Here is a 15,945-nt window from a genome sequence, read left to right as displayed (position 1 = left end):
AGAGTGCCAAAGAGCGAGGTCCTTGAATGCAAGGCCATGGGAGGCAAACTCACTGCCAATGTCCTACCAAGAGGCTTTTGAGCAGTAGAGTGACATGGTGGACTGAATACTTGATGGGACACAAGTTAGTTCTTAGTCTTAGGTTCTCTGACATCTCTTCAGAAGGACTGTGAACTTATGTTGGAAGTGAAAATTGTTTACCCATCATCACTTTATTCCTGTTCTTTGATCAAGATCTACATGCAGAAACTGGTCCATTAGTAAAATAGTCAGGTTGAACTTTGCGCAGTGGCAGTGTTGGTGCCAGTGAGGTTTACATGAAGCACTACTATTGCTGGTTGAAAACTTTTCTCATTGAAATAGTCCGGTTATAAATTCATATGTAGAATTTGTAAAATTAAATTAAAAGTTTCTGTAATTGATCCAGGTTTTTTCAGTGAAGTTTCTCTTTTTGTCTTGGTACATTTTTATATTATAAACCAAATGTAATATCGTTGAAGACATTTTGAAAATAGAAACAAAATCCTATAACCAAATTCTAAACATAACTCTTTAAATTTTACATGTCTTTCCAGTCTTGCCAAAATGTATGTTGGTTTTTACCCATTTGCAATGACATCTTGAAAGCAATATAAGTATGTGAACCTAATATACCAAAAACATGTTAACTGATTATTGAACTTAGAGTGTATAATTGAGTTTTAATTATTATTATTTTTAAATTTTTATTTATTTTTAATTTTTATTATTTTTGAGAGAGAGAGAGAGAGAGAAAGACAGAGGGCAAGTGGGGGAAGGGTAGAGAAAGGGAGACACAGAATCTGAAGCAGATTCCAGGCTCTGAGCTGTCAGCACAGAGCCCAACTTAGGGCTCAAACTCTCCAGCCATGAGATTATGACCCGAGTCAAAGTCGGAAGCTCAACTGACTGAGCCACCCAGGCTACTTTAATTATTTTTTAAAGTAATAGTTGCACATAATAAAAACGTACCTTTCTAGAGAAAGGTAAAGACTGGCTGTAGATCGCTCTCTAATCGCTGGCTTTATGTTCCTCTCCATAGAGCCTGACTGTCATTAGTTTCTTATGTAGTCTTCTAGAAACATCTGAAGGCCAAACACACAGACACACACACGCATGCATGCACCTGCATGCACATATACTATGTGTGTGCACGCTTGCGTGCGCGCGCGCGCGTGTGTGTATATATATATATATATATATATATATATATATATAGTAGCCTCTGGATGTGTATAGATAGAATTTTTACCACAGGTGCAACCACCTGCAAGGAAGGCCTGTGGTATGCAGGGTGTATCAGAGTGCCTTGCATGCAGTCCTTGCTTTTGCTCACCGATATACACTTTGCTTTTTTTCTCAAGTAATGTGATTTGGATATTGCTCCACATCACCACACACCAAGTGCTTCCTTCTTCTCAACAGTGCTGTATTTTAACCACTTCCTGCACATGGATCTTTAGGCTGTTTCCATTTTTTTTTTTTTTTTTTACTATGAACAATGCTCTAACAAATATCCTTACACAGTGTGAAGTTATTTGTAGCATAAATGTCTAGATGAGGAATTCCTGGTCATCTGCAGCGTCATATACTGGAAACAGTATATGCATATAAAATTATGGTCAATAATATTGTTATTGTTTACTGTTTTTACTCCCACCAACAATGTATATGAGGCCTGTTTCCTATACCCAGGCCAACGCAATACATGTTAATCAGTCTGAAGGGTGAAAAACTGTCTCGATTTAAATTGCGTTTAATCTAAAAAATTTTTAAACTGTAGGTTTTGAGTGCTTTTGGGTAAAGTTTTTCCTGTAATTAGACAAGCAAGCATCATCCATGAACCTGGATGTGAAGTCTGCTTGAGCCTTGCCTGTTGGTATGAGAATTTGGAAGAGCTGGGCAAACGGGGCGCCTGGATGGCTCAGTTGGTTGGGCGGCCGACTTCGGCTCAGGTCATGATCTCGCGGTCTGTGGGTTCGAGCCCTGCGTCAGGCTCTGGGCTGACAGCTCAGAGCCTGGGGCCTGTTTCAGATTCTGTGTCTCCCTCTCTCTGACCCTCCCCCGTTCATGCTCTGTCTCTCCCTGTCTCAAAAATAAATAAAACGTTAAAAAAAAAAATAAAAAAAATAAAAAGAAGAGCTGGGCAAGCGAGGTTTCATCTCTGCCTGTTTCACATCAAATTCTAGGTACCTTTCCTGTCTCCCAGCTGAACCCGCACATCTGCAGAATCACGCAGAGTAACAGAAATAATGGGAAGGAGAAAAAAACCCGATATTTTAAAGACAATTTGATCTGGGAGAGGCTTATAGAAATAAGCATTTTTATTCACTATTTCTTGCTATTTCTGCGTTCCAGTAATTGTCAGGAATTACCGCCCTTTACATTGCGTGTGGTTAGCGAACCTCAGCGGAACTGAACCTGTTTTAAGAATTTTTTTTGGAGAAAATGAGTATGCTGTAGGGCAAGCTAGTTTGCAAATTAGTCCTCCCCCCCCTTCATTATTTATTTTGAGGAATTGGACCTGCAAGACAGGAATATGTGTGTCTGAATAAGATCTTCAAACGAGGCTACTCAATGTTCAACGCAGAAGCCTCGAACACATCACGCAAAATACGTTCCAAAGAGAAAAATATAAAGCCTCCCCGAAAAAAATCTTGATCTTCCTCTCCATGCGTAGGAAAAATCTGTATTATTGCAAAAAATATACGTCCATCCTCACTGGATCCTATTCTATTCTCTTTCAATAAGCTTTAGATGCTAAAAAAGTGAAGAACAAGGTTTAGTGAGGTTAACACCTAAGTGCAAAGCGCAAATTTAGATTTGGGCCCGGAGCTGTGCAATCCGGATTTGCACGTCGAATCCTAACCCTACCCAGGCAGGGGAAGTACCCGCTTTTATTTTCAGCTGTTTTAAAAGCAAGCGGTTGTTAAACGCCCCCCCCCCCTCCCCCCCCCCAATTCTGCCCTTTGTGTTAGCTGCCTCGGAGTTGCCCCTTCGCAACCTATCGATCTAGGGTAGAAAACACCTTGGGGCAGCCCCACCGCGGCCCGTCGGCGGGGGCGGGAGGGGGGTGTCCCCCCCCCGCCCGCTTCCGGCTCCCGCGCCCGCGCCCCGGGGGTTCGTCTCCCGCCCCCCGCTGCCGAGCCGGATCGGGGCGCAGGGCCCCTCTCCAGCGCCCCCTCCCCGGCGCGCTGCGGCTGGCGCTCCCCAGCGCCCCGCCTGACGCTGCAGCTGGGCCGGCGATTCGCCATTGGATTAAAAATAGCAGCGTCCCCCCCCCCCCCCCCCCCCACGCCCGCTCGTCCGCCCCAGGCCCCCGGTGCCCGTTCCCGCCCCGCGGCCCGCTCCGCCCGCCAGCCCCGGCTCGGCTCCGGTCGCCCGCGCAGCCCGCCGCCGCCGCCGTCGCGGGCAGATCCAGCGCTCCGGCTCGGCTCGGCTCGGCTCGGGTGCGCGCCGCGGCCATGCAGCGCCGGGGCGCCCTGTTCGGCATGCCGGGCGGCAGCGGCAGCAGGAAGATGGCTGCGGGAGACATCGGCGAGCTGCTGGTGCCCCACATGCCCACGATCCGCGTGCCCAGGTCGGGGGACAGGGTGTACAAGAACGAGTGCGCCTTCTCGTACGACTCCCCCGTAAGTGAGGCTCGGCGGCGCTCGCGGCGCCTCGGGGGAGGGTCGCGGTGCCAGCGGCCTGTGGCGGCCGCGAGCCGCGGAACTGGGCGGCACGTGAAGCCGGGGGAGAAGATGCGCAGTGGCAGCCGGGGGACCTCCTCCCGCGGCGGCGGAGTTGGCTCAGGGGCACTGCAGTTCGGAAAACACTTAGTGAGCGCCTGCTGCGTGCCGGGCGCTGCTTTCCCCGAGGCTGCTGCAGCTGAGCACTGGGTCGCCGAGGCTTAGCTCCGCCAGCCTTCCTAGGCTGACTGGGCCCCAGCTCCCAGCTGCCTGGCCCCAGCCCCGCCACCGTTTGAAAGGTAGATCCAATGGAAGAGTTCCCTGATCTGAACTGCACGTTGCGGATGATTTGCGTCCTCCCCGGGGCGAGAGTGGAGGGCGGGCGGGTGGACCGCATCGATCCCCCGTAGACACGCACAAGCCTTCTCTTTCTGGGACCGTTTGCTCTGCCCAGGGATTCCCGCTCCTGGACAATTCTGATTTCCTCGCTGAGCTTTTCTATCTCCACTTTGCATTGCTCCCCCACTCCTTTTCTTCCCGTTAGAATGTCACAGGAAACCTTCGGGTGCCTCCAATTGGGCAGCAGAAATAGGGGGTCTACTGGATTATTACGGTTCCTTTAAGTCTTTCCCCTTCCTCTTCTAAATGAGTAGCTGGGGCTGAGATGCATTAGTATAAATTATTAAAAGTTTTGTCGCGGGTTGTGACCTGAGACTGGAGGGGGAAGTTACGACAGGTCACCGCCTTCCACCCAGGGAGGTTGGTGGTGTTTTTCACCAGGTGGTATGTATATGTGTGACAAGGAAAAGGAGGGTGAATGTCCCTTTCAAGAGTCAGATGGGCTTCAAAGTGACTCAGCTGTCTGGCGTTTATCATGTCTTTTTGAGGACCAGGTTATTTTTATCCACCCACTTTAGATCTCATGTGTCACCGGCAGATCTCAATGCAACCGGGAGGTGCATTGGATTAGAGGGACTGAGGCAGGTTTCAAACAATAGTCTAACACATTTTATTCACATTATGTAGAGTATCGTTGGAGGGGGAAAAAAAAAAGAAAAACCAAATGAGAGACCAATTTTCCAAAGTATCCTTTATTATCTGGTGGGTTGATATTGGCTGATGTCAAAGCATATTTGTTTGTTATACATTGGAGTCCCGGAATTAATATCCTCTCTCTAGGATATTTCGTTTTTCTTTTATGCTAATTTCAGATCATTTGGGGGATAAAAATTTTGCTTTTCGTTCATTACTTACTTATTTTCTTTCAAAAAGGTCTAAGTGGAATGAGATGGTTGTATTTAATACTTACATACTGTGATCACATTACTTAAAGTGACTGTCAGCGGTGTCATTAAATCCTGTTCTCCACAAAGTATTTGAAAATGTCATTTTCAGATTTTGTGTCTAGTGATGGGCAGGTTCCCATTAATAGCTCCTAAGGGTGGAGAGGGATGATGGTCTTCCCTAACTTAAGAAGCAACTGACCGATTGTGAAGTCCAGGAAGAAGAGAGTGGCCTAGTCTTTCAGGATAGCACAACATGTAGAGTGGATAAAGCTACTTTTACTGTATTTGATCTGCGCTGCTCTTCAAATTCTTAAAACTTTGGTATTAAAAATCTTTACCACATTATATAGTATGTGGCAGGTGTGAAAAAAAAGCTGATTGTTTTAATTCACTTCCACAAATAGTTACTGGGAGTTAACTGTGTGCCAAACACCATTCTAGAAGCATCGTGTCCAGTGTAAAATGATGATTTCGTTCATGTCACAGTAGTTCCTTGGGGAGACTGGGCTTATTTACAAGGCTGATGAATCATTATATTTCATTATCTATGAGGAGAAAGAGAAAGAAGGTTTTATAACAAGTGATGTCAAAACACTATGTATTATAACGCAAGATCTTTCTTTCTGGTACTGCTTCATCATGAATCACATACAGGTTCTTGAGCACCTACTGTGTGCCAGCTCCTACATGCTCGACTGTGAGAGCCAAACAGTTAAATCCACTGGTGCTAAACACACCAGAGGCTTTAATCTACAAGTGCCACAGGACTGTGGTAGAGGAAAGGCCAAAACCATGTGAGTGGAAAAAATTATCATCCTAGCATTGGATACTTTTGAAAGTAGCCATAGGTAAAGATGGATAGAAATAAAAAAAGACCAACGTGCAGTAAAGGTAAATCACATGGGCAGACACATAAAGTGTGAATGTGTTCTCCTTATTTGCCTGTGATGTATTGGGAAGAAAAAGATTGATTTAATAAGTAGTGAGGTCAGAACCAAGTAAGTAGAGAGTAGATGATGAGAGCCTTGAATACCTACAACAGGATCTTGATTTTATGTGGTCAATTATGGAAAACTGTAAGTTATGTGATTTAAAGTGGAGTTAGAGGAAGACTAAATTGATCATTTTTTTATTATGTATCTACTATTTCTCAGGCGTGGTGTGAACAGCTTTGTTATTCCTCACCTGTGTGGGTATGAGGATTGGGTTGGACTGTATGGTAACTCATTTCAGTGTTCCTTCCTTTCCTTCCTGTCTTCTAGGACCTTGCACATGGCAGATACTCAGTAACACTTCTGGAATGAGTGAGAATTTGTTTTTTTTCACCTACCAATTCATCCCAATTTCATCCCAGGCCCATCTTCTCACCTTGACCTACAGGTTCACCTCTCCATGACTTGGTTCATCTTGCAAGATGTGTAATGGGACTTTCCTGGAGAGTGAGGACTTTGCATCTTTATCCCCAGCTGCTGGTGCAGCATCTGGCATATGTATATGCCAGGAACTCAACTAATGCCTAGGAAATGTATGAATTACATGTGGTTATAGGTTCTGAAAATGCTGAGGATACAACATATAAGAAACAGTGTGAAAGGAATCATGTAGGATTATCATGTAGAATGTGGTAACTTTATTGACTGTGGGGGACAGATGTGAGAGAGAGAACCAGACTGGCAGGGTTTGAACCCAAGCTCTGTCTCCCAGCTGTGTAACTTGTCTGTGGTCCAGTTTCTCCCTTTGTAAAATGGGGGCAATAATAGAACCTACCTCATGGAGTTGTTTCGTGGATTAAATAAATTAATATGTGAAGAGTGCCTGGCCAAGTAGTAATCACTATGGGAAGAAAAGAAAGAGATAAAGAGAGTCAGTCACGGGTTGTAAGCCCAGTCTTCAGAGTTATATAGAAAGGTTGGTGTGGTTAAGTGAAGACATTGGTTCGCACTTTTCTCACAAGCCTTCATGGACCACCATATAAACTCTACTTCTCTCCTTGGTTGTCAAACCCCTCATTCATCTGCATACACTCTGTCCTGCCTCCCCTCAGCTTCTAGGTTGCCAGCTCTGGGGAGGCCAGTCTCTGGGTCTCCAGTGGCTAAGACTCATATTTCCTTTCCTGGAGCCACCTTCCTTTCTTGATCATCTTTGGGAGTCTTTCTCAGCCTTCCCTTTCTACTTGAGACTTCATCCCTTTCTCTGAAGCCCATTTTACGTAGAGTCTATGTCATACAACAGAGCAGTTACAGTCTGTCTTCCATAGTTTGTCATCACTTCCTTCTCTTTTCACTTAACTGGGAGTTTTAAAACATCTGCTAGATGTGAAGCTTTTTGCCAAGCTTTAGGAATGGGGACAAGGAGGGCCACTCTTGTGCTATGTCTCTTCCCCACCTGTCTGGATGTGGAGAGCTTATCTTATGCCTTGTCTTAGGTGGGGTCAACTGAAAGACTGAGACAGGAGCTTAGCATAGGCAGTTTATTTTGGAAGGGTATCCCAGGGAACATAAGAGGAAGAACGTCCAAGGGAATAATAACAAAAGGAAAAAGGGAAAGCCAATCCAAGAGTGAGTTATGGAGCCGGCTGCCGCAGTGGACCACTGGTGCTCAATCCAGCCAGGGACTCCCTGGGGAACTGTTGAATGTATCTCAGTGTTCTCTGCCTGGGACATGGACGAGGGGAGTGTTTATCCACTGGCTCCTGTGGTCTGTTGATCAAAGGTGCTCCAGGAGTGAAATGCTCTCACTCTTCGAGGTTTGTATTTGTGCCAGAGGGGCTGAGCAGGCTTCCTAGCACCAGCAGCTGCTGAGAAGAGAGACGTCTCAGGCCACACCTGCTGTGACAAGCAGCTGCAGAGGTGGCTCGAGAGGATGTGAGAGTCCCTCATTCCTCTCCTTCCCTTCCAGCATCAGCATTATTTTGTCAGAGGGATCTTGTTTCCCATTCTCTGAAGCTCTGAGGCCCCTTGGTGATGTTGAGATGTCACTGCTGGTTGTCCACATTCCTGAAAGTCTTTGTAAAACTCTGGGGAACTGGGGCCTCATGGTAGGGGCTGGTTTACATATCCATTGGGAAAGGCTTTGCGATCCTTTACTTGTAGGAACAGTTCCTGTTAGGGACTCACTGTGAGCTAGCTGCCTTCCAGGCAATGAGACTTGTCATCATGGTGGTTACTGTAGGGGAAAAATAATTTGGGATCTGTGTAGAAAATTCCTCCTCCTAAGGGATCAACAGATACAAGATAGTAAAACATTTATTTTTTCCTCTTTGAAGATATAAACAAACTAATTCTAATCAGGTTTACATATTAAAAGTTCCTTTCTAAAAGCAACTAACAAAAACATTTTTTTTAAGTTTATGTATTTATTTTTGAGAGAGAAAGAGAGAGAGAGAGAGAGAGAGAGAGAGAGAGAGAGAGAGAATCCCAAGCAGGCTCTGCACCAGCAGTGCTGAGCCCAAACCAGGGCTTGAACTCATGAACCAAGAGATCGTGACCCGAGCCGAAACCAAGAGTCAGATGCTTAACAGACTGAGCCACCCAGGCGCCTCTAAAACATTGTTTTATAGCAATGATTCTCAGGTTTCTTGACCCCTGTATACTCAGATATTTTCAAGGACCCCAAAGAGATTTTGTGTGGTTTCTATTTATATTTACCATATTAGAGATTAAGACAGAAAAATTGAAAACAACTTCCACTCTGTTAGTTATTAGGCTGATGATGTCATCAGATGTCATGTAGTCTTCTGAAAAATGCCCCTGTACGCTCAGGATAGAACAGGAGTGAAAAAGGCAGATAAGTTCATGTCATGAAAATAGTTTTGACCTTGTAGATCACTAAGGGTTTGGGGGCATGACAGGTCATACTTTGAAAACCGAAGATCTAGAGTTTAGGTAAGAAAAGTACAACTGGCTGCTTCAGTAACACATCTCACCTGTGTTGTGGCTTTTATGGGTTCACGTTTTCACATATGTGGGGATTGAATAATTGATTGTTAATCTTAGCTCAACTATAGAAGTCATGTGTCATGTACATTATTTTTTAAACTCATGTCCATTTTTTTGAAGCAAATTAAAATGTAGAGAATTTGACTCCTTTAGAAAAAAATTACAGCTACTTTGCTGGGAATTGTTGGCCTTTTTGGAGATGAGAATACCTTATTCTTCTGTGAGCGTCACTGTAGTGTAATCTGGCTGGGCTGTTTCTCTGAGAACCTAAAATTTTAGCACCCTGTTTTTTTCCTTTGGCCACTGGCTGGGAGATTTTTGTCCTCTTTTGCCGGGAAAGGGAAGGTCTGCCCGCCAGTACTTGGGGAGCAGGGAACTGAGTGGGAGGAGAGCGCGAGGGTGGTCTTGGCATCTGGATGTTGGATACTGGCTGGGTACGGTCTCCCGGTCCTCAACCCGTTTTGTTAAGCCATCTCCCATGTTGTAGGGGCTGGGAACCTGGGCACTACAGTTGCCAGAATCCTTTGACAGGAGGGTTCTGATTTCGGTTCTGCCAGCGAGAGTTTCAGAAGAAGCTGCTACTGCTATTGCAGCAAAGGCACATACCAGATGTGGGATTTTCATCAGCTTCGGAGTATCCGTCTGGGACTCCGAGCTACCTCAGCCATGGGGGAGCTGGGATCATCTTTGCAGTTTCTTTTTTTTTTTTTTTTTAAATTTTTTTTTTTCAACGTTTATTTATTTTTGGGACAGAGAGAGACAGAGCATGAACGGGGGAGGGGCAGTGAGAGAGGGAGACACAGAATCAGAAACAGGCTCCAGGCTCCGAGCCATCAGCCCAGAGCCTGACGCGGGGCTCGAACTCACGGACGGCGAGATCGTGACCTGGCTGAAGTCGGACGCTTAACCGACTGCGCCACCCAGGCGCCCCAATCTTTGCAGTTTCTTAAGATGCTTGTGCATCTTGATTTCCTGAACATGAATGGTGGTTTCTTTGACCTTGGCTCTCACAGCTCCAGCCATGATTGTTATGCAAACCTCTAATGCCCTGTGTTAAACGCCTCCCTGCCTGAAATACCTAGAATAGTTGGTATTTTGAGTCTACATCTGGACTGATAGACATACATTACACATACACCTCTAAGTCTCCATGTATTCAGAATGGAACCCTTATTCCTACCTGAACTCCTTGTCCCACAGACCCGACTGCTGTGTTTTTACCTGCTTCAGAGAATAAATCTCCAGGGGTTACCAGTGTGGGAGGCACCACTGGGAGTGGAGGAGGGATTTGGGTTTCTGACTGCTTACCTGGATGGATTTCCAAAGCTTCCTTCTCCCTTTTTCTTTTTTTTTAAATGTTTGTTTATTTTTGAGACAGCACAAGCAGGGGAGGTGCAGAGAGAGGGGGACAGAGGATCCGAAGCAGGCTCCCATGAGCCTGATGTGGGGCTTAAATGAAGTCGTATACTCAACTGACAGAGCCACCCAGGCGCCCCCAAACTTTCCGTCTTGTTTTACCCCTTGTTTCACCCCAGTTTCCAGAGTTACCTGGAGCTGCCGGTTGTGGAGCCTTTTGGAAATTCAGGGGTATATGTAAGATAGGGTCTTGGTTTTCTCTGTTGCAGGCCTAGGGTTCAGCTTTGTCAGCTCGTCTTAGTCTTTTAGTGCTTCTCCATCTTCAATCCTGTTTCTATGGTTTATGTGTTTAAAAACATAATATTTTGCGGGGTGCCTGGGTGGCTCAGTTGGTTAAGTGTCTGACTTTGGCTCAGGTCATGATCTCACAGTTCGTGGGTTCAGGCCCTGCATCAGACTCAGCACTGACAGTGTGGAGCCTGTTTGGGATTCTCTCTTTCTCTGTCTCTCTCTACCCCTCTCTGACTTGTGCTTTCTCTGTCTTTCAAAAATAAATACACTTTAAAGAAAATAAAATTTTTATAGTTCTTTTCTTTGGGTTTCAGAAAGGAGTGAATTGATTTATTTGTGTAATCTGCCCCATGTACGCTAGAATCCCACTTTTCCAAATGAGTAATGAAGAAGTCATTTCCTATCTCTTTTTGGCTGCCGTTAATTACCTTTTAAGTTGTATCGTTTTTAGAGTTCAGGAGTGTAAGGGACGATGCTGATCCTGTCAGGGAGCCTTTTGGGAAAGTTTTTGTTCTCAGTTGTAATGAGTCTGGACATCTGTGCAACTCCGAATTCTCTTTCCACTCCCCTGTGTTGTCCTTCTGTGGACTGGAGCTCCGTAAAGGTGCTGTGCTTCATTTAGGGCCACAGGCTAGGAGATGTACAATATTATCAACTCTGCCTCCCTCTCCCTCTCCTGCTTTTAAAGAAACTGTGAAATACACATAACATAAAATTTGCCATCTTCACCGTTTTTAAGTCTGCTGTTCAGTAGGCCTTAGGTACGTTCACACTGTTGCGAAACCATCACCACCACCCATCTCTGGAACTCTTCATCTTGCAAAACTGAAACTCTGTCCCCCCCTTGAACAATAACTCCCCATGCCCCATCCTCCCAGCCTCTGGCAACCTCCATTTTATTTTCTGTTTCTATGAATTTGCTCTAGGTCCTGTATCTAAGCAAGATCACAAGGCCGTCATCCTTTTTGACTGGCTTATTTCACTTGCCGTAATGTTTTCAGGGGGTGTCCCATGTTGTAGCCTGTGTCACAATTTCCTTCCCTTTTAAAGCTGAGTAACATTCCAATGTATGTGTATAATGCATCGTGTTTATCCATTCACGTGCCGCTGGACACTTGAGTTGTTCCCACTCTTTGCCTGTTGTGTGTAATGCTGCTGTGGACGTGGTGTGGCTCCCATTAGAGACCAGGTTCTGGTGTAGGCTCCTCTCTTATCCTCGGCCCAGGCCCAAGCCCTCATCATCTCTTGCCTGGACTCTTGCGCAAGAAGCTTCTTCACTGACTACCTTGCCTCCCTTCCAGTCTGCCATAGTGCACTCAGTTTTTCTAAAACATGGGTCTTACCATGCCATTTCTCTGCCTAGATGTTTTCAAAGCACCATTGAGACTTTCCTAACACAGCACCTCAAATCAGTTTACCAAGTCGATCCAACTTTCCCTGCCAGTGTTGTTACTTAGCACCCGCCCTCTACTTACAGTCCCTTTGGCCAAGGGACTTTGCCGCCTTCACTCGCTCCATGCTTTCAGCACTCCATGTGTTGGCTTATGCTCTTCCCTTGGCCTGGAATGGCTTCTCCCAGCCTCTCACCCCCCTGGGAAAACCCCACTGATCCTTAAAAACCAGCTTGGTTGTTCTCTGTGAGGCCCTCACCACTGCCCCTCCGCCCCCCAGCTGAGTTAGACACTTGTTTTCCTGTGCTTTCAAAACACTCTGTACATCTCCATCATGGTTGGGATACTGCTTGTCGAGGACATGGAACAGTTGGGGTCTTAGAGAATTAAAGGGAAAAGAGAAGACAGAAGACTGTGCCATTTGTAGACCTGTGCTAGTCATGCTGCATCTGTCCCTTTTTTCCCCCTATTTTTTAAGAATCATGAGCATATCTTTTGGAATAAAAAATGTTATTAAAATTAACCAATACCATATATTTATTCTGTCATATTATAATCTGAAAAGTTGTAAGCTTGACCCTTGTCAAGCTAGGGAAAATTGTCTTGGGTACTTGCTGAGTGTTTTGTGTGTTGTGATTCTAGATGCCACAGGGATCTTGGTAGAGGTGTTCACACATGGTGGCCCTGAGGGAAGTGACAGGAGGGCTGGTCTCTGTGGATGTAGCTCAGGCATCTGTGCTGCTGCTCACGTCCAGTATTGCGGGCCGTCAGCCCAGGACTCCCCTTGTCCCCGTGCATAGGGAAGATGGGAACAAGAGCAGCTATTTTTAGGGCTGGAAGAGGAGGTCAATACAATAATGACAAGAATTGAATGAATCTGGAACATGCCTACAGACTGGAGATGTTGCTTGAGGTACACAATAGTATGTGCTTCCTGTGATGAGATTAAAAATAGAATGTTTTGGGGGCACCTGGGTGGCTCATTCAGTTAAGTGTCCGACTTACGATTTCAGCTCAGGTCATGATCTCACGGTTCACGAGTTCGAGCCCCACATTGGGCCCCACACTGACAGTGCAGTGCCTGCTTGGGATTCTTTCTATTTGTCCCTCCCCTGCTTGTGCTCCTGGGCTTTCTCTCTCTCTCTCTCTCTCTCTCAAAATAAATTAATTACTTAAATAAAAGTTTTGTGTTAATTAGCAAGCATTAATACTTACTTAGAACCTACAATGCATGTAGCACTGCCCTGGGAGAGTTTGAGTATTTAGGAGGGAAACAGGACCACAGTAAAGATGGGTATGGCATGGATGTTTCTAGCATGGTGGAATATGAGTGCCAATTTTGTGTATCTGTTAGGTGTCAAACACGGTACTGGGTACTTTTTTTTTTTTTTTTTTAATTTTTTTTTTTCAACGTTTATTTATTTTTGGGACAGAGAGCGACAGAGCATGAACGGGGGAGGGGCAGAGAGAGAGAGAGACACAGAATCGGAAACAGGCTCCAGGCTCTGAGCCATCAGCCCAGCGCCCGACGCGGGGCTCGAACTCCCGGACCGCGAGATCGTGACCTGGCTGAAGTCGGACGCTTAACCGACTGCGCCACCCAGGCGCCCCCATGTACTGGGTACTTTTATATACATCTCATTTAATTACAATAGTAACTGGCTTGTAAATTATAACTACTATTGTTACTCTATTTTACAGAAGAGGAAACTGAGAGAGAGGTTAGGTAGCTTGTTCAGGGACTTGTTCAAAGACTGGTATATGACACAGAAGTGACTTAAGCCCTGATGTGTCAGGAGGTTAGACCCTGCAGCACTAAATAGGGTATTTAAGTTTTAAATAACATGGCACTTGTAATGTATGGAGATTTCAGACATGAGAATGAATAATCAGTAAAATCTGGCAAAGTTACTGGTCTGGACACCTGGATGGGATCTGAAAAAGTGGCATTTTGTGGGAGGAGGGGACCGAGGCACGGAGCTGGGACCGAGTTCCGCACACATGTAAGGAAGAGGGGGAGACTGGAAAGCAGGACTGAATCCTCTGTGGGTTGTAATGGTGGGTCTTGTAAGGTTAGGCCGGATGGGCTCGCCAGTTATGAGCTGGGGGACAGTGGTTATTTGCTGTGGCTGTCCTGGAAGTGGAGTGAGAAGTGAGGTTGAGAGGTGGGGAGAGCTTGAACGCGAATCGAGCTAGGGCTCCTGTAGTTTTGGGGGTGGGTACTTTCATTGGGGTGATGACAGTGGGGCTAGAGATGGCAGGGTGGCGGGAACAAACTCAGAAATTTTGATCAGTGTAGCTTAGTGACCGAATATGCAGTGGGTGAAGGCGTGGAAGGAGCTGGAGGTGACTTCAAGGCCTGGAGCCTGACAGAAGGAGCGTATCAAAGGCATACATGAGGTAGGTGAGATGGTCAGTCAGGTGGGGGAGTACTGTGTGGAGAAACTCAGGAGCTTGGGGCCCTGTGTCCTCCAGGAATTAGAAATTTGAACAGATAATCACGTTGCACGAGCAGTCATAGATGGAATACATGCAGACTTTACTGTTTTATGAAATAAAATCATAGAGTAAATCTGCCCCGTATGGACTCCATGGGCGATTGGCCTAGAGGCGAATAGCTCTTGTGAGTTGCACTTATGGAAACTTTCTCCTAATCAAACCAAAGGTTGCTTTTTTGGTCTTGGTTAATTTTTTGGGTGTGGCTATACAGTGGTGACCAGGACACAGATGTCTCTGTCCCAGCAGCTGTTAGAAATAGGCTTAGGGGCACCTGGGTGGCTCAGTCGTTTTAAGGTCCAACTTCGGCTCATGTCATGACCTCACGGTTCGAGTGACAGAGTCCTGCATGGGACTGCACTGACAGTATGGAACCTGCCTGGGATTCTCTCTCTCTCTTCCTCTCTCTCTGTCTCTCTCTCTCAAAAATAAATAAATGAACTTAAAAAAAAAAAAAAAGAAATAGGCTTGGTGGTCTGTTAGTGGGATTCGTGGATTGACTGGCCAGGAGGAAAGAGGAGCAGGCAGGGGTCAAGGGTGAAAGTAATTCACCTATTGTATCCTTTAGGTACAGCTGCTGAATTCAGCTCGTTTGGACGTGCCATTTAGGTAGGTTCTGCCATTGAGTCTCCAGCCTGAAGCTTTGGAAGGAGCCCCAGCTGATGTGCACTATATGTCTAGGCCTGCAGCGGGATCACTGACAGATCCAGCCTAGTGGCTGGACATCAGTTGATGAGGGTGGGTGAGCCGTGGGGCCGCCAGAGCCTGCAGCTGCTTCACCAGGGTCTTGGACCCCAGCACGTTGGGTGTCGCTGCTGTCTGGTCAGGGAGCTGTCAGCCTGGAGCAGCCATCTCCCGGGGACCCCAGCCGTTCTTCCGAGTTTGGGAAGTGGAGATAGCAGGGCCTGCTGAAGCCTCTCTTCTCCCCTTCAGGACAGCATGGCAGAACACCTGGCACAAGCCACCTACTCGTGTGCTCTCCTTTGCCTGCCCGGTCTGCTTTCCTGGAATGAAACAGCTTTGGTAAAAAAAAAGAAGAAACTGCTCTTTTCTCCGAGCTCCCGTGGTGGCGTGTGCTTACTGACAGCTGCCCACCTAGCTCCTGCCACCAAAACAGCATCTGCTTCTCTGTTGCACCAGGCAGCATGTGGAGGGCCAGACTGGCCTGGGTTCCACCCTTCCCCCCTGCACTGTTACTACTGAGTAGCAGCATGACTTCAGCTGGTGCCTTACTTTCATTGAATTTCGCCGGGCCTTTGTCTCTGTAGTACCTACCTTGCAGGGTTGTTATAAACATGGCTTCCCATTAAACCTACTTAATGTTATCTACCTCTCTAGTGGGATTTCGTGGCAGGGATCCTTCTGAGAAGAAGGTGAGATGGGAATTTATAGGGTCTTGGGGTTGCCAAGGAGAGACATCCCGTACTTGGCAATTCTGCATGAGGTTCTGCCCTACAGCAGAAGCCTTGGACGTGAATGTGTGCTGGCTTCCTTGGGC

General features: G+C 46.3%; 1 protein-coding gene and 1 non-coding gene across 2 annotated transcripts in view; both read left to right on the top strand.

Moving 5' to 3' along the window:
* The first annotated feature begins 277 nt into the window (after positions 1-277).
* On the top strand, positions 278-420 carry LOC122492573. Its single transcript, XR_006299722.1, has one exon. It is a non-coding gene; the product is annotated as a U4 spliceosomal RNA (small nuclear RNA).
* Positions 421-3,114: 2,694 nt separating this feature from the next.
* The window catches only part of USP13 (ubiquitin specific peptidase 13), a 117,366-nt gene continuing 104,535 nt past the window's right edge, over positions 3,115-15,945 (top strand). Inside the window, exon 1 of the mRNA XM_043594848.1 lies at positions 3,115-3,650. Coding sequence (XP_043450783.1) covers positions 3,483-3,650 — 168 coding nt within the window. The 5' untranslated portion in view covers positions 3,115-3,482. The remainder of the gene's footprint in view (positions 3,651-15,945) is intronic.

Source organism: Prionailurus bengalensis, chromosome C2 (assembly GCF_016509475.1).
Source record: "Prionailurus bengalensis isolate Pbe53 chromosome C2, Fcat_Pben_1.1_paternal_pri, whole genome shotgun sequence".
In the NCBI taxonomy this organism is placed as follows: domain Eukaryota; kingdom Metazoa; phylum Chordata; class Mammalia; order Carnivora; family Felidae; genus Prionailurus; species Prionailurus bengalensis.
Note: the sequence above shows the minus strand (reverse complement) of the source record. Positions and strands in the feature narration are given on the sequence as shown.